Below are 18,741 nucleotides of genomic sequence, written 5' to 3'. Positions count from 1 at the left end.
CTCTGTTCTTTTCAGTCAGTTGATTATGAGTTGGTGTAAATTTTTGCTGCATTAAGATGTCCTAGATTTTTAGATTTTTATTAAGTACATTTGTGTCACCCATGTAGTAAGGCCCTGCTAAAATGCTTTGAGTTGGCCAGTCTTTGTGCTTTTTTTTTTTTTTTTTTTTTCCTTCAAGGAGGGCATGGATTGCTCATTTTGAATGAATTTTTGAAAATAATGAGTGAGAAAATAGCATGTATGTGAAGGCCCTGCAGAAGTATGGTACATCTGTTTCAAAGCACTGAAGTGCAGACTGTCCCTAAAACAATTGTGGCATCTGTAACTCTTTCCATTCTGACTGTGCAGAAGAAAAATTTGCCAAAATAGCCATTGTGGGAAAACCTCCAGGAAGTTTCTTTTCCAGCTGTGAAGTCATTTGGGCTTTGCCAAGCCAGGGTGGCAGAGCTGCAGAGGCCCCTCTGATGGGAGGGTGGCTGCACACCCAAGAGCAGCTCGTGAGTGTTTGATGTCTGCCCCTCACTGCAGGGAACAACACTCAGCAGGACAGCAGGCTGCCAAGCCTGATGGAAAGGAAGGACACTGACCACGAGGAAACAAGGAAGGAACTGGCTGCTGTCCTCTCTCCCCTGGCCAGCTGGAGACAAGACACCAGTGCACCTTCCACCCAATAGACACAGCTGCTCCTGCAGCACCACGGCACGAGGAAGGTGAATGTGACCAGGCTCCTACCTGTGCCATGAAACTGGAGACAGGAATGTGGCAAAAAGCTTCAGAAAGGCAAAACAGATAAACACAGATCTCTTTGATCCTATCAGAGCTCTGGCCAGTTTCTGGATTACTGTGACTTAGCAGGAATATAGAGAAAATTCCCCAAACCAAGGTCCAAGTGCTTCAAGCTAAGTTCATAGCCCAGGCAAATATTTCTCTTGTGGAACACTCCAAAAAATAATGAGAGTTTTGAAAAGGAAGTGTTCCTCAATACTGACTGTCCGACATGTGAACTAGCCAGACTGGTTAAAGCTTAATTAAAAAGTGCCAGAGTGACTAAATTCTTTTCTAAGTGCAGCTGCAGAACGTTAGCTGTGGGCATATTTTAGACCTTAATTAGTAACACTTGCACTAGAGGACCAAAATCTTTCATGAATGCAGCTGCAATCAATTAATATCAGTTAGGCATTTCTGTAGGCAATACAAGGGCTCCTGAAAATTGTTTTAATGCCTACCTAGATTAAATAAAAATAAAATACTTACATGCAACAGAGTACAAAACCAGAGATAACTACAAAATGTCTTTATTGAAAAAAGCCGATTATAGCATCTAAGGTTAAATGAAACTTCTGACTTTAATATTAAATAACTTAGGATGATAGCAAGTAGCTTCTTCTTTAGATAAATAAATCTACATTTCCCAATTTTTTCTTCAACAGTCAAGGAAATCAAACACTGAAACACAAAACCACAAGTAATTCTAATGACTAAAAGACAGAAGCACATTGAAAGGTTTTACAAGGATATATATATACAAAAATAGTTAACTAATGTATATTTTCAGCATGTAAACTAGTTACATGATATACAAACTGGGAATTCATATATTTCCTACAAAATAAAAATCAACGTTGGTCCAAGTTCTTGGAAGAAAACTATATTCTTTTAAAGAAAATGAAAATATTTCTCAAATGAAAACTTAATTTAAGTCAAATTATATACTCTAGTTACGGCATTAGTTACAGGATGAATCACAAACTTTTAAACTTTTCTTGAAACACAAGAAAGCAGCTTTTGTTTCCTTTAGAGCTTTGGTTTACTTTACTACTCTGGAATTTCTGGTCTTAAAGAGTTCCTCTAACCATATTTTCCTTTTGAAGCTCCACCTTACAAAATATATACACACACGTGCACACAAGTAAAAGGAAAAGGAAAGAAACCCAAACAAACCCTCTCTGTAAGCTCCATTCTCTGAGTGCATTCTTTTGTTTTCAAAGGATGATTTTGGTCCTTTCTTTGGAACACGCCCTCCCGTGGGAGGGACCCCGCACCGCCCGCAGCAGCTTCTGCCGGGGGGCTTGGGAAGGGTCCCCTCCGAGGTGGGAAGGGCAGCCCTGATGCAAATGAGAGCAGCTTGGTATTGATGTAACTTTATGGAAATATTCTGAAAGTACAGGAACGGCTTCTGAAGAACAATTGCACTGTAAGATGGACTTAGGAAGTTTTCATCTGTGTTGAAGTGATTTAATGTAAGAATATTCCGTAAGAAAATCATTAAAATGAGATTTCTCATTTACGTTATTCCCCAGGCAGGAGGTAAAATGTGCAGAAACTGTCACTAGCACTAAAGAGTACAGCACATCATTATTTTAGGTTTGATTTTATTTTTCTCTTTGACTTGAAAAAAAAAACCCAACCAAACCTGGCAAATCTCACTCAAGCCCCAGTTTTTATAGTAAATGCTGGAAAAGCAAAGCTGCACTTTGTAATACAGTAATGGAATGCATCTGTCTATAGAAAATACTAGAACAACAGCTGCTGCTTTCTGGTTTTAAACAAATTGCTTGTTCTATATTGACATATTACCTTTCAGAATTTTTACCATGGTGACACTTAACAGATCAGAACTGCACAGAACTACAAGAGACTGAAAAATCAGCATGTCAAATGAAATTAAATATTACTCTGTTCTACAGGATGATAATTTTGAAAAAACATGAAGAAATGGTCTGGTATGTACATGTTTGAAAGTGTGCTGGTCCTTGGAAAGTATGTTGGAAACTTAAACCTGCCCCGATAGAGGCAAAGTGTTCAGGAAGGTGCTGGCAGAGGACTGGGCTGAATGCCAGGGTAAGTCACCTCCAGCTCTGTCCACTGTCAGTGCAAAGGTTTTGCTTCTCTTCTGGTAGAGCAAAGCATTTTTCCAGTTCAGCAAGTAACTGTTATTTGTTCCCAGGAACATACCCAAACCTACTCTATGTATTTTAATGATTTCTTAATCTGGGTAAAAACTGCATGTAAAGACATGCAAGTGAAAATGCCTCAAAGCTAACCGTGATCCAAAGCACCCTCCTGCAATGGAAAGAGCATTGCAGCTGATGCTAAAAGTTTATCCTGAAGCTCTGTCACCTTCCATGTTTGTAGTAACCTGAAGGAATTGACCTAGTCATACAATCCAGTTTAAGACATTTTTTTCCCCTTTCTCCAACATTTGCTGGCACATGTACTTCCACTTCCTCCTGAGGCTGTGCTGCTGACTATGGACACAGAGGGAGAGTCTGCAAATGCAGAAGTGCAAGTGTACCCCTGGCCTCCTGCTTGCAGGCCAGGCCTCTTGGACCACAGTGCAGAAATGTGGCACTGACTGCACTGTAGTTACTTCAAATCCTGGCATTCACATTAAACGTGTACTGATATACATTAGCTACAAAATTACTTTGCCCAGGAGCCTTCAGGTTAATCCAGGCCAATGGAAGTCTGGCAGAAGTTCAGAAAGCATCCTTTTTGTTCCTTACTAACGGAAAAAATAGTTCTCAGGAATTTTTCCTCTTCCCCTTCCCCCCACCTTTCCTCATAAGGAAATTCCAGACTATCAAAAAGTTCTGTTAAGGGAGTTAATTATTCCACTTAGGAATTAGTGGCCATTGGATGCTCTTTGTGCTTTTCAAGAGCACCACAAATGGCTTTCAAAAAGTCAATGGAGCATAAGAAACTAAACTGCAATGGTGTTGCCAAATAAGTCATTCCATCAGTCTGCATGCTGAATTTAACACGGGATCGTTTCCGAACGGACCGGGCAGATTCTCAAGTGTTGAGAACTGGCATGGAAATGTCCCAATTTACACATGCCAAGAATCCAGTCTGGTATTTCTACTTCCTCTGGGGCTGAAGAATTTTATTTTATTTTAACTTTGAATACAGTTAAAGACAGCAATGATAAATTGCAGCTTCAGGAAGGCTGGGTCAATTCTCATGAGAATGCAAGGAATTTTTTTGACATACAGATGTGTGATTTGCGTGTAAAATATCAGCACACGGTAGAAAACCAACCATAAAAAAAGATTCATCTAACTTCCTATACGGAAGACATATATTTCTCCCCAGAGGTCTGAGGGTACTGTAAAAGCTTATGCAAAACATGAAAGTGTGTACATTCTATGTACAGCTAACACTTGTTGTAAACACTGATGTTTCGTGGTCTGACTCTCTAAATTACCATTCCTGCCATACTGCACTTTGCTTTCCAGTGAAGACAATCACCATAATCAGTTGAAAAGTAATCTCGGAAAGAACACAAAGCTGAAAAGGTAATACCAAACCACTGTGCCTCTCTTTAATAATGTCTCAACATACAATCATGAAGCAGTTGGTAACAAATGAAGTCTTGGATAAAACAAGCAGTATAAAGACAAGTGTACCTTTGCATAGAACCCTACTGAACAAAAAACAGGTTTGAAAGATGAATTATTTAATAAGTGCCAAATTGATAGGAATGCATTTTGAAGCCATGGCTACACAGCCAGCAATTACAGAGAGCTGCAACTGCTGACCCTGCATGTGCCAATCTTTTGGATACAATCCTCTGTACTGTGGGTTTTACATCAGAGGCTTGCCACATTTCTTGAACAAACCAAATAATTAGTCTTTGAATGACTGTGGGACCCTGTAGGATGGAGAGCTGGCCTGACACTTCTTCACAGAACACCCTTTAACCTTGCTGAAAACTGCCCTGCCTAAAACACCTGCTTGCTGCCTATTCCCTACTTCTGGAATCTAAGTATTCTCTAAGACCAGAATTCAACAAAACTAGCTAAAATGCTAGCATTTATCTTATCACGCTTGCTGCAATATGATAAGGTGCTAACTTTTGGAAAGTAATTCTACGCTCCTTACTTGGGTGAAATCTCCACTGAAGGAAGAGAGTAGGGAGTGCAGAACAGCCCTTTGTACCATTGTTTTTAGAAATGCTGCCATTTACAGATACAGTTTAGTGGTGAATTATTCGTTCAAGTAGACGGTGTCTCAGTGAAAATGTCTAGATAAAAGAATGCATATGTACAAGATCAGAAAAGGACCCCTCACCTCTGATTCAAAAAATAAATAGCTGGTTTAGATGGTTATTACTGGAACCTCATCTTTAAAGGAACACGAAAGTAATTTTTAGATTTTTGTCTTCTCTTTCCAACGGCTTATTGATCATGGAAATGTCTTTCAGAGTTCTGTGACATGCATGGGGTAGCTTGGAGGTGGATGTGATGGCAGTTTGATATTAAGGCGCCTGATGTGACAGCTGTGGCAGAGCAAGTGGCCCTCTAGGGGGTAACAACGATGGCCTTCCTCATCATTGAGCTGCAAGCCACAGTCCTAGAAGGAAGAGAGACATCCCAGATCAGTGAGGGACTCAGGCAGGCCTCTCCCAGCCCTGCTGCCCTGTCCTGCACAGCCCCAGGAGCTCCCTCCCCACCTCCAAGGCCAGCAGCCTCCACAGCTCCTGGGAGCTGCATCCCGACCATCTCACACTGACACTACTGAAATCCAACAGGACAGGCTGTAGTAGTGTCCAGCCTCTTTTTCACCACTCTTTCCCATTCTGGTCTCTTCTCCATCTAATAAATGGTGATGCAAATCAAAAGCCAGGGCCAGGGGCTGACCCTGACAAATACAACCTGGAAGAGGCTTGAACAGAGGGGGAGCTGATTCTGCAGCAAGGCAGCGAGCCAGATGTGGGGGAGCATAAGCAGGGAATGAGAGGGGAAGGCAAAAGGGGGGAGAGGTGACATATCTTACTTCTGGAGCAGGTCTACACTTGCTCTAACTTGGAATTAAAAGAACTTAAAGACTTCAAGGCCAGTGGTCCATCTTTAGTTGAAATGCTGGTACCTCTGGGACTGACACATAACTACAGAGAGAGACAGAGATAAAGAGAAAAGCAGCTAACAGTGATCCTGGCTGCTGACTCTTATGTACACTGCAATAGGGACCATCCTGATTTCCAACTGCCACCACTGTAGTTCTGAGGGCATTTGGAAATCACTGAAGTTTGGTACTCAGATTTAATGTTTCAAGTATGTTAAATACTTAGAAATGATTACTGTGATCAGTTCTGAGAAACCAGAGATTCTGAGTATTTATCTGTGCACTTAATAGAAAGAAAGAAAAAAAACCAAACAGAACAAACTGGGTATATAGGTGGTTTTAGTACTGAAAACAAATGCAAAGCTTTTAAGTGAGCACAGAGTATAATTTTTCAGCTTTCACAGCTCAAGTTTAAATCCTCACAATTTACAATACTGAAATAAGACTGAAAATAGGTTTTAAAGTAAGCTTTAAAACTGGAGTGTTAGTTTAGAGAGGTCTTAATCAAAGTATGTGCCAAGGTAATTTTCTGTGTGTTGCTACATATTATGTAATTATTTTATAGCAATTTATACAATATTTAAAATTAGAATTTACCAATTTCAGATGCCCTACAGATGTGCCAACTGTTCATATCGTCTTCCCTCTCCAAAACTGAATTCTCTTTCTGCAAGGAGAAAGCCTGCCTTGTCAGTGGATTCCAGTTTCAGAATGGGGCTCCAGAGATCTGCAGAAGGGCTTGAACTCCTCCACAGAAGTCAAATGGTTGCACGTGAAAGAGATGACACAGAAAAGCTGCAAAGTTTCCAACCTGACCACTGACTCTATGTGGCCACCAGGTGAGAGTGACATCAGCAGCAGATGAGAAGTGGCTGCCTAAGTCATGGCAGCCTTTGCTGAAGTCTTCATGTGCATACCTTGTGTACCTCAAAATACCGGCACTCACTTTTCCAGCAGCATTGGGGGCCAGCAGTGTGCAGAGAGCCTGATTTGAGAGCATCAGGCAGTAACCCACCCCTGCTGACACATGGCTAACTCCTGATTTCTGTACATAAATGCACTCTGCCTTCTTGGGCAGATGTGGAGGCAGCTTGATTTGCCTCAAATGGGGAAATGAATAATGAAACAGAACGGAAAATAAACCCCCAGTGGGACATTCCAGCATAAAGTCAATAGCCTGAGAGCAGGGGAGGGAGCTGTCATCTTAGGCAAAGCCTGCACAAAGCAATAGTTGGGGGAAGGAGGAGGGAAGTTCAGCTCTCCAAAATATGGTGATTTCCTGTGTCAATTTCTCTTGAAAAATTAATAGAAATAGATGAAGTATCAGGTGTCTGTTGAAAGGAGATAGCTGAGTGGATGGGGCCTTCCTTACATTTAGGTACATAGCATTTCAAGATTTCCCTGAATGTTGTTATTTTCTCTCTCAGTCAGAAGATTCTTTGTAAAACCTTCATGCAACAGTGCCTGAAGGCAGCACTGCTGTATTTCTGCCCCTGGTGTTAACAGTAAGATCTATGTGGATATCTGTGTGCTGTGTCAAAGTGCCAAAGCTACAGCAAAAGGGAAGTTTTTGGTTGATCCCAACTTACTGAGTTCCTTCTCATGTTCCTAGATGCAGGACTAAGGATAAACTCAGGTCTTCTCTCTGAAGCAAGAGCACTAATTCCACAACTTGATCTGTGGCAATAAATGTTTAAATGTTCTGCACAATAAGAAACTACTCCCAAAAAAGTGACAGAAAGTCAATAGTATTCTGGTCAATTTCCTAGTAAAGAATCAATATTCATTCAAGCATGGAAAAACCAGATCCCCTAGAAAGGCCTTCCAGTAAGACTCCTCCCCTGCACAGCCAATGTAAATTCAAGTCTCTTCAGATCAGAGCCCTACAGACTGTACCTAGAGATGAGGAAAAAGAGAACTGGCACCTACTCTTTCCTCACTCCCCATCCAGAAGTATTGAGAAAATTCAACCCAACAAACCAAGCCCAGCTTTGAAGCTAATATATTGGGGGAAAACCTCTCCAAAACTAATTTGATACTGGCAATGGCAGCACCACTTCCAGCCAAACAGCATTCACCCGTTTGTTTTCCTCAGGAGCTGTGGGGCAAAGCCCTACCTGCCCAGGTGTGCAAGAGCCAGGGAGGGCAGCCCATGGGGTGAGTCAGGGTCCCCCAGGGCAGAGCAGGTCCCCCCAAAGCAGAGCAGGTCCCCCCAAAGCAGAGCAGGTCCCCCCCAGCCTGAGCAGGTCCCCAGAGCAGGCCCTGCCGCGGGCCGGCCCGGCGCTCACCTCGCAGTGGTAGCACTCCACGTGGTAATCCTTGTCCATGGACACCACCCGGATGGTCTCCTCGGAGCCCTGGGGGAGCACAGAGAAGGTGACAGTGGTGTCTCAGAAGGGTTTTTTCAGTGTTCACACAGTGCCCAGCTCGTTGCTTTGGGGAGCTGTGTCCCTGGGGAATCCCCTCTGCCCCATGCAGCAGAGCTGTGTGACCACTGAAGGTCTTGGCCCCGGGACATGGCACTGCAGCACTCCTCAGCTGCGTAGCAACAGTCTGAGTGTCTGGCACATCTAAACTGCAGAGGTCATTTGGAAGTGTAGCCAAAACCTCATCCTCAAGGAACAAATCAGTCTTGAAATCAGTTAATCTTCCAAGGCCACCCAGGATCTGAACAAATTACCAGTCAAAAACCTGCTCATTGGGTAACTTTTCCTTGTATACACCCCGCTCTGATTTCCAGGACTTGTGTTCCTCTCAAACCATCTGCTGCACAGCTCTTTTGCACATGCACATGTCACTGTGTGTCCCCACAGGGAATGACATACCAGTCCGGCAGGTAATTACGTGCACAGGCTAAACCTCAGCGCGAGGGTGGGTGCAGCAGAGTTGTGCAATTCTGGCTGAGCCCCAGGCCCTGCAGAGCAGCCCATACCCTTCATGTAACCTCACAGGCTCTTCTCCTGATCGGCTCTGAAGACAGAGCTCATTAAATTGGTTGCTTTGCATTGTTTCCCGTTCCAGGTGTGGTTAGAACACCAGATATGATGTGGGCTATGTCTGAGAGAAGCTGTGGGCAAGTCAGCACCTGCACTGCTAGACTTGAACTAACCTAGGAAATCTCCCAGGGAAAGAATATGGAGTGTGTCCTGCTAGTCATCAGGTGAGTCAGCACTATGACTGCCTTTTAATTATTTTCCTTTCTTTCTTGAACAGAAAAAAGAATTATTTTATAAGACCCAAATTCAGTGATATTTACATAGAGGTTTTCTCTTCACAACCCATCAGGATAGCAGTTCTGGTTCAGCCTTTATAGGGTTTTTTAGGGTTTGGTTACTTGGCCAATTAACAGAAATAGTAATGACAAATGAGAGTAATGTGCAGAGTGATGGGAGGTAGGCATGTGAGAGGCTCTAGCATCAGGCTTCACTGGGGCACAGCAGCTCACAGGAGGGAAGCTCTGGTGCTGTAAACATGACCAGAGGAAAGGCAGGGAGATGCTGAGGCCCTTGCTTACAAGTGAGCTGGTCAGTGACCTTAGCAAAGGCAGCTCAGAGGATCCTGCACCCACCAGAGCACCAGGGAGCCCCACTATGGGGTAGTTGTGCCAATAACACTGTCAGCACAGCCTGAGCTTGCAAGCAGGTTTCACTTGGTTCCATTTTTGTGGTTGTCTTTTCAACCCCTTTAAGAACTTCCACTCCATTGCCACCTCAGGACAACAGACTGTGTGGCCTTCTCACAGGGTCAGTAACCATCAGATGCCTTTTCAAGGGCTTTACTCCCTGAGTTGTTCTTGGAGCCCCAGTCAGTGTTTTCAATTAAAAGAGGTTTCTAACAGATTAATGAAGACTGGAAAGCACCCTAAAGATAAAAAGTACTATGCCGTAGGAGTAGTATGACTATTACAACCTCTGGGAATGTTTGGGAGTGACTTTACTGCTGAACTGTGTTTAATTTAGTATCTAGCATGGTACTAAAGATTCTGGGAGAGGTAGGAGAAGCCTTTAGTGTGTTTTTAGAAAGTGCCCATATGCCAACAGCTGTTTTCCCTAGGAGTCAGTGCATGTTAACACCTACCTGTGCTGGGAGGATTGGCTGGTTACAGGAAGCACATTTTGGTGCAAAAACCCTAGGGTGCAAGAAGAAAGTGTTCCAATCACATTTAAAGCATCTTCAAAAAGTAGAAGCAAGAGAGCCATTCTAATCATGTCTTATTTTTAGTAAAATGGAGATCCACAGGATTTGAAACGCCTCTAATTGATGATATTCAATGAAAAGGAGATTTGGCAAAGGCTGATCTATCCCAACTTCATTGTTTAGGTCTTCCTGACCTTGAGGCATAGTGAATCCACCCCTCTTCCTGTATATGCCATTTTTCTTTCCTTCCTTTATTTATAAAACCATTCCAATTCTTCCAGAGCCTTGGTGCTTGACTACAAAGCAGCTCCTGACTTAGGCACTCTGACATCAGAAAGACATAACCATGTGTCCTAAACAGGAGAGGCTGATCGTGGCCAGAATCTACCAGCTAAATACACAAATGCGCTTATGGTCCACAGCTGCATTTTATGCCAGCCACTGGGCCAACACTGACTGTGTCCTTGTAACACAGTCAGATTGGCACCAACAGGGTTGAATTCAGGGTGATTTACTCCTGTTGCACAACTGAGTTATTGGTTAACTGGAGCTAAGAGCAGGATCCTGTTGCCTTTGAGTGGAATCAGGAAAGAGTCCAAAAGCAATCTCTTAAACCTCTACCTTTTGTCAGGTAAGGCTCAAATTGTTCTAACAGTAACTGTTTATTACATGTCTTCTCTGTCAGTTAACAAAACTTACACCTGTGTCAAGCACTGCCAGAACCTCTGCTCATGAAAGAGCCAGCAGAACCTACCAACACTTGCAGAAGTGGCCTGGTATAATCAGTGTTGGTAGTCCTGAAAGAAGTGGAGGAAGAGCCCCCAAGAAGCCCATCCTCTGACACAATTCGATTTTCAGTCTCACTTGGCCACTGTATGCCATACTGGGCCCATGAGGTACTGCTTAACAAACCTTAAAATACTTTACAAATGCAACACATGGAAGAAGCAGTTGAGGGACATCTGAGCAAATAGGAGTGACCTTTTTATCTATCACAAGGCTTATAACTACATCAATGATTTAACTACTGTCATTTTGCTGAGCACGCACTGGATTTGTGTACTCACGTATGGTAGTCTTTGACACAGTAAATATTGTTTTCCACATCTACAGTGAAGGGGACTCCATCCAAGCACTCGTTACACACCACACAGCGGAAGCAGCCAGGATGGTAGGACTTTCCAAGGGCCTGTAAGATCTTATGGGGCAAACAACAAAATAAGTGGATGCATGATTACATGAGATATTCTCTCCCCATAAACTGCTGTGTCTCTCTCATTCTTAATAATGACAGTGAGAAAAACACTTCAGGATGAAATTACCACTCTGCAGATCTGTCAGCAAGGGGCCTCTTAAAACAATCAACTTGCTTATTTTAGTGGGTTTCAATATGCTCCCAAGGAAGAGCAAGAACTGAAAATCAGGCTAAGCCCATCAGCTTTAGCTCTGCAGGGCCAGTACTGCCAATGGAAATTAGAAATGGCTTCACAGACCATTTCTGGGGAAATCCCAAATACAAGTTACTGGGATACAGAGTTACTTTACAAAACTTAACAGGCTGTGACAGACAAAATCCAAACTGGTCATTACTCAAAAAGTTAAACAACAAAACAAGCAAATAAAGAGGTGCCTCATTAACTAAGGGTCCTAATCTCCTGGAGTTACTGACTGGTTATCACTCAGTCATAGGGGCCCATTGGTTTCTGATAAAATTTCATCACTATCCATGTGTTTGGATACTGATCCATGCATCTGACCAGGCTTTTCCCATGCTGACCTTCCCCTGCATTTTAAAGGTTCCAGGGAAAGGTCTGATGCAACCTTGGCTGCACTGCTACAGAACAGATCCCCCACTCCTGACGTCCTCGTACGTGACACTCAGTGTGCCACTGGGACATCAAGAAGGACACTGCAAGCCTATGAACAAGCCCCTGGGGAGAGTGACACACAGTTCTTTCAGGCAGCTCTCAACAGATTATAAGACCAATTCCATCCATTTTGGGTGTAAGAAGTATCTTTGGAAGGTAATTTCAAAATTTCAGCTGCTAGCACAGTGCTCAGCTTGGAGCTGCTGGGAAGTTTGAGATGAAAAATCTACACAGACCAAGCTCCCATGGCCCTATAGGTGATTCTATGAATAAAGATCAAACCAAGAGGAAAGAAGTATAGAAAAAGGGCCAATTTAATTTAACCTTTTTTCCCCTTCTCTGATGAAGCCCTGTAGTTCAGTGGTGTCAGACTCTGTTTGATGGGAAGGTTCCCAGCCAGAGCTGGTCCCTGTGCTGGGGTTGGTGCTGCTGCAGGAGCTTGCTGTGGTGCCAGCCTGGCACAGCTGTGCAGCCGCAGGCCCTGAGCACAGCTCCTCACCCAGCCCTGCAGAGCCCCAGCTCTGCCCCAGGCCAGCACACAGCAGGGCCAGGCTGTGCTCCCAGGCAGGAACACGCTGGAATCACCCAAACAGGAGTGCTGAAATCCTGGAGCTCCCAGAGCTGTTTCCTTTTGTCACAGCACACTTGCTGATGGGAGAGAGAGACAAGCACCTGCCAAGCTTCCAGCTGCTGAGTTCCACCAGTGAGATATTATGGACTCTTGCCTGGGATTCTGCAATTAAGGGTCAGCTCAAAGCATGCACGTCAGGATACCGCTCCCCCTCCCAGCATGACACAATTCTAGAGATTTGCTCTTGGGCTAAAACGAGCAATATCCTTGTCCAACCAGTGGTGCCAGAATATGAGCCAAAATCCTCATTAGTGAAGTCCCTGTTCCAGCTCCAACTGAACCTCCGTGTGTGCAACACACCAGCTACTTCTCTTAGGCACACTGAGGTTCATGCACACTTTAAAGCAAGAGGAAAACAGATACATTGCAGGATCTGCCCTTCTTTGTTGTGCAAACCACTTCATTTCGTTTGGGAATTTCTGCTTAAAATAGCACACATAACTCTTCTTACTTTCACCCACTGAAAGGACGCCAGTAGGATCTGGTCAACCCAAAGCTCTTTGATTTTATTTTTATTACAAAAGTAACTCTGACTACTGGCTCCCTGAAAATCCCAGTGTCAATAATGCATTTTAAATTATGTGGAGCAAGCAACAGAGGGTTAACAAAGCAAGTCCCAGAGCAGGTGACAAATGTCAGGACTATTGATAATGTCCCTCTCTGCTCTATCCCAGATTCCACCCACATGACTGGGCTCTAGTTATCTATTGTCTTACAGAGCACACCCACCATGTTCCTTTACCATATTCTCATACAAAGCTGTGCTGTACTTTCCCCCTTTAGTATTAAAATTCTATTTTATTGTAACTCACAAATGGCAGAGTAATAGCCTTCCATATTCTTAGGTAGCAAAGAAGCCCAACTTTCTGTACTTAATGGTAGTAATGGAGCATGAAGGTATTTTTATTTGCTGCCTCAGTTTCAAAAACTATGTTGACAGCAGTGAAAACACAATACCAGCGTGGATAAGGAAAAGCAGATGTCTCACAGTGCACTTCCCGAGTTACCTGTCATTAGGAGTTTAGGTCTCTTACCATTTCCATTATGAGGTGTCCACAAACAAAGCACTTGTCTGCTGTTTGCTGAAAACCTGAATACTGTTAAAATGACAGAAAGAAAGGATCATTAGTAGCCACTCTTCTAGCCATAGAAATACCTTTTAGGTGAAGGCTGTGCTGTTTTCCAGCCTGTGCTGTGTATGACACAGGTTTGGGAGACAGTGACTCAGAAGCCTTCACTCAGCTCTTGCAGCATGTTCAGAGACCAGTTTCTGATCCACTGCAATATTTCCACTGTGATTCCCCATGTAACAGTATTATTGTAAGTTTGATTTTTTATTTTTAAAGTCTTTATGGAAAGTTTGTGTTTGATGTGTAGAAACTAGCTTGAATTGACTCTTTTGGTGCTTGTTTTAAATAACAGAGGACTCGCCTCCCCAAATCCTGCTCAAATTAGCCACCTCAGACTTTGGACCCACATTTCACTCAGTGCTATTTGCAAGCTAGAAGAATGAACCCAGTTCCAAGAAGGATTTAGCTGCCTTGTGGATAGCAAGCCTTCCAGGCAGGGAGGAATCCAGCAGTGCACTCACAGGAGCTTGGGCTCGCTGCACAGAGTGGGCAGCAGGAAGGTACCTCAGAACCACGGTCCCCAGCCCAGCTGCCAGCCCACACTGCAGGGCCAGGGCCGTGGCTGTGGGGAGAGGCTTTGCCTGCCTGGGACCAAAGCTCTGTGTTCCCTGCCTGAGCAGTCCTGACCTTAACTCTGTGCTCCTGTCCCCAAAGCAGATCCCGTTTCAGATGCCGAGATCCACTTTTAGCCCTCTGTTTAGAGGTACGGAAAAACCATCCAGGTTATCAGACTGACCTACCAAGCCACAGCCTACAAACAAGAGACACCTTCCTGAGGAACTCCAGCCACGTGCATTTGAAACTGGTGTTTGCAGGGGCTGAACTTTCCCCTCACCCTCTGCAGCCCCATCTCAGCTGAGAGCTGTGTGTGCACCATCCTGCCTGTGCCCACCTACCTGGGGCATTGCACAGTGATGCTCCTCTAGCACAGCTCACCTGAAATGTGCTTTAGTTGCACAACAAAAAAGATGAGGAAAGGGAGGATGCCTGTAAACCAGACTCCTCTCCCAGAACACAGGTTAATTGGCTCAGGCACCTAATGCATCCTCTGAGCCCAACAGAGTGTATATCTTGCTCCATTCCCCCCTGGTTTAGTGGGGATTAACTGTCCCCTCACGTCAAAAGCCTGTGGTTCCCTGCCTGAAGCTGCCATATGTTTTCTTTTTTATTGGAGTGAGGGGATTACATGTTATGTTGGATCAATAGGTTGGAGACAAAATTATTGTTGCTATGCAACAAAGTGATTATGTAGGAAAAGGTCTTGTAGACACTTTGATGGGCCCAGAAGTCAGTAAATGATATAGCAGCTGTCACAGCCCAAAACTCACTATGCCCTAAGAAACACAGCTTGTGCAGTCTCAAGAAACTTTGAAACTTCCCTAGAAGAGATCAGGCTGCTGAGGAGCAAATACAGAGGCAGACAGTCCTAGATGGCTGTTGTTGCAAGATACTACTTTTATTTGCTTTTTCATTTTTCTTACTGATGCAGTCTCACTGCTTGAGATGTTTCTTGGCTGGCCCATGGCTGAGTAACCCTCTGGCTAGACTGTTCCTAGGGCTGGGAACTCCAGGCTTACTGGAAACAGGTGGGCAGGTCCTAGCACACAGACAGCAGAGGATTAACAACAGCACAAATCCAGCTAATTCTAAAATCCTGCTGGAATGAATTTACCGGTACCATCTGGCTGTCATTTGATAAGGAATGCAAAGGAGCATTCACCCAGCTATTGATTAAGAGGGGACATTATTCCCCAGGAAGAGAATGGCACAGTGGTCAGATTAATGGCACTTATTGCTAACTAGATTGTCATAAATTATTCTGTTTGTCAGAAAGAAAGGCTTTGCTGACACAAAATCACTCTTTATATAAGTAACCCTATTAAATTAAAACCATGATTTGTTTTTAACAAGCGAATTGTTATTAGTCAAACACATCCAGAACTGGATTACCCCATTAAGAAGACTTTGCAAAATGGCACTAAGTCTAACAGCAGTGACAAAATATTTCCCAGGCTCAGGGAGCTGTCCTTTACCACTACACTCTTCTCTCTCCTGGTCACACAGGGTCAATCCCAGACAGACTGAAGGTCTGGCTCAGTGAGATCAGGGTTTTGGATCCAGGTCTGTATTTTAAATCTATCTGGGCTGCAAAAGCAGCACTGTTTTCTACAGGATGGCAACACTGTGGGCACTGCTGCTAAAAGCAATAAATTACTTTCTTGACATTTCTGGAGCTTACAGTAAACTGCTTCTTTGCACTGTTTGATCCTAACTTGGAGTGTTCAAATAGAGCTACTGTACTAAGCTTTGAATTTTAGAAGCAGAATTTAAAAGTCTTAAAATACTAATTCAAATTGTCAACGTCTGTCTTTGAAGCACTCGATTATTAACAACCCTCACAGATCCTGTGTGTGCAGTGGGAGAGGAGTTGTGACTTGCTCCAGACTGCAGACAAGGCAGAGGAGCCTCTTTATTGTCTCTCAGCACACCAGGAGCCTCCCAGGGTGGGCTCCCAGCACGGCTGGGAGGGAGAAGCACTGGTCCCCCAGGGCTTGTGAGCAGGTAACCAAGAGAGAAGGTTTGGCTACACAGACTCAGAGCCTTTCTTATTACTGACCGAGTCAGAGGAGTAAAAAGAGCTTTTGAGCACAGCAGCCCCCATTCCCAATGTGGAGACATGAAAAACAGGCTGAGGTTGAGCAGTGAGGTGACACAGGCTGACAGGCAAGGCCCTCATGGAGCAGCCAAATCTCGGCTCTGGTTCCTGTTCCTTGGCATTCATAGGCACAGCTTCATTCAGGATCTAACCAACGTGGGGGGCAATTCTAGCCTTCCTCTACTAGGGTTCCCTCTGTGCCAGGTTCTTAAAAAAAGTATTTGGTAGGCAGAGCAGTAACGTGATGTAAATACAACCAATGTCAGTCTGGATGGGAACAGTCAGAAGTCTATGGACACTCCATCCACAACAAATGGGAACTGGAATTTTGAACTCTCCCTAATATTCATTACAGATACCCCTTGAGCACATATAAAAACACTGAGAAAAGTTGTTATTAAAAGATCAACTCTGAAATTCAAAGCTGAAAATGAAGTGTTACCCTTTACTCTCCCTTCTGTGACTCAGGAGTAGAGTGGTGGATACACCAGGTTGCAAAAAAAAAAAACAACAAAGTGCAAGTTGAAGAGCTGCCACATTATTTTTCCTGATTTCTTAAGTCTGGTCTCAACTGTTTTCTCCCTTATTTACCTTGTCCTTGTCTTCTCTACCAGAATAATAAAATCTCATTTTATATGCACAAATGAAGACTTTGTAATTAAGCTCTTCAATGATACTTATATAAAATAAGAGTCTGGGAAGCTAAATAAACATTGAGAAATATGTTAATTATGTTAGAATAGCAGAGTAAAAATAAAGTAGAAGACTTGGCTGGCTGAACTTTTCTTTTGTTTGCTGTCCAATATACTTTGATTATCAAACAGGCAAAAAAAACCCCAAAACAACAAAAACCCTCTAATGATCCTGTCCAAGAGTCTTTGTTTCAATGTAAGAGGAAAACAAGACCCCTTCTGTCCTGAATATTTAGGCCTGTTTGTATCCTCCTGTGATAATCTTGGGATTTATAACTCTTCTGTCTAATATGCAATATATCTAAAAGAAATTAACAATGAATTTTGAGCATATAATGAACAATTATGCATGGAGGATAATCCCACCAAGTACTATGAGAAACAATTTCTCCTGCCTGTTCTCAGTCCTGTAGCAAATCTAGGTTGTCTACCAGGGTCTTTTAAAGTTTGATGTTCCCATCATGATTTTCAAAAGAAAAACATTCAGAAAACAGTGTGCCTGAAAAAGGCTTCAGGACCCAAACTTTCTACCTTAGGCAACGTCAGGCCTTTGAAAAGACTTGTCACTGCTCCTCCCTCACATGCCTGACTGTGCCCAAGGAGGGGCTGCTGCTCTTCCCTGCTGTTTGCACTCAACAAAACAAAACCTTCCTCCTGGAAACAGACCCTGGAATCTCATTCAGGCCCATTTGCTTCTTTGATGAGGATGTTCAAAACCTGCTGAAGGTTTGTGCAAGCAGAGCCAGTGGGTTACATTTCAGTGGGTGTGGCAGCTGCTGCCCCGGTAATGGTATGAAGCTGTAAAATCTCCAATTCACTGCTGCAGCACTGCAGTCACCCAACGTGGCTGCCCAGCCTTGAGATTCCTACCCTTTTAGGTTTTCAGAGCTTTTGAGTGGGATGATAAGGAGTTTTTGCCAAAATGCTTCAGGCATTTAATTCTGAAAACTAATTTCTGAATTGGGTGCTATGCTAATAATGTATTCTGACCCCAGGCTGCCTGTAATCCCTCACAGACTCTCTGCTCCTTGGTTTCCCATTAGCAGAGCATCTGTCTTCTCACTGCTGTATTGTTTGCTCTCTGCATGGGACCCTTACTACATGAGACACAACAATGTAAGAAATTCATGGGATTGCATTAAGAGAGGGAGCAAATATCAAATTTGGTTTCATGCAGATGGGGTTTGTTGTTGTTTTTACATTCATATTTCAATGCAGTGATTAAAATGAACTGGACAAAATGGGGCCTTCTCAGGCTCAAAGATAAAGGAGCCTCATGGCAGGTTAAGTAAAGGAAAATAGTCCAGAACTTTACATCCTGCTGAAACCCTTTCATATGCCCTGTTGCTTCACTCTGCCTTGCTGTCTGTGAGGAAACACTACACAGCAGTTTGCCTTCTTGCTTCTGTCTTTCCACTTTGTTATGTTTGAAGGACAAGGACAGGGCAAGGAGGGACTCCATGCTCTAAGAGAGGTAGCAGAGGTCTGGCCATGCACAGAACTCTGCTGGGAATTCAGCTGATCCTGAACTCTGCCTCTGCCAGTCAGGCATTTTACAGCCCCTGAGAAGAGCCCAGCCATGTGCATCCTGCAGTACCTACAGAGACCCTGGCTGGGCACTCACCAAGGCTATTGCTGTGTGATTAATTAGGAGCCAGTAATGATTTCCTTACCTAGATCTTCCTTAAACAAACTCCTGTGGGAGCTTCACAGTGATAATGATCAAGAAAAAAGGCTGAGTCAACAGCTTTAACTCTGCATCACATCACAGAGCCCAACA

General features: G+C 43.6%; 1 protein-coding gene across 3 annotated transcripts in view; it reads right to left on the bottom strand.

Moving 5' to 3' along the window:
- Positions 1-1,299: 1,299 nt before the first annotated feature.
- LOC121365938 (WT1 interacting protein) overlaps positions 1,300-18,741 on the bottom strand; it is a 79,691-nt gene continuing 62,249 nt past the window's right edge. For all 3 annotated transcript variants that reach the window (XM_041490554.1, XM_041490555.1, XM_041490556.1), the window contains 5 exons: positions 13,518-13,580; positions 11,052-11,182; positions 9,925-9,976; positions 8,136-8,204; positions 1,300-5,355 (listed from right to left, as the gene is read on the bottom strand). In XM_041490554.1, the coding sequence (XP_041346488.1) occupies positions 5,203-5,355; positions 8,136-8,204; positions 9,925-9,976; positions 11,052-11,182; positions 13,518-13,580 (468 nt within the window). In that variant the 3' untranslated portion in view covers positions 1,300-5,202. The remainder of the gene's footprint in view (positions 5,356-8,135; positions 8,205-9,924; positions 9,977-11,051; positions 11,183-13,517; positions 13,581-18,741) is intronic.

Source organism: Pyrgilauda ruficollis, unplaced genomic scaffold (genome assembly GCF_017590135.1).
Source record: "Pyrgilauda ruficollis isolate IOZ18807 unplaced genomic scaffold, ASM1759013v1 scaffold124, whole genome shotgun sequence".
In the NCBI taxonomy this organism is placed as follows: domain Eukaryota; kingdom Metazoa; phylum Chordata; class Aves; order Passeriformes; family Passeridae; genus Pyrgilauda; species Pyrgilauda ruficollis.
The sequence above is the reverse complement of the archived record's forward strand: the minus strand, read 5'-3'. Positions and strand labels throughout refer to the sequence as shown.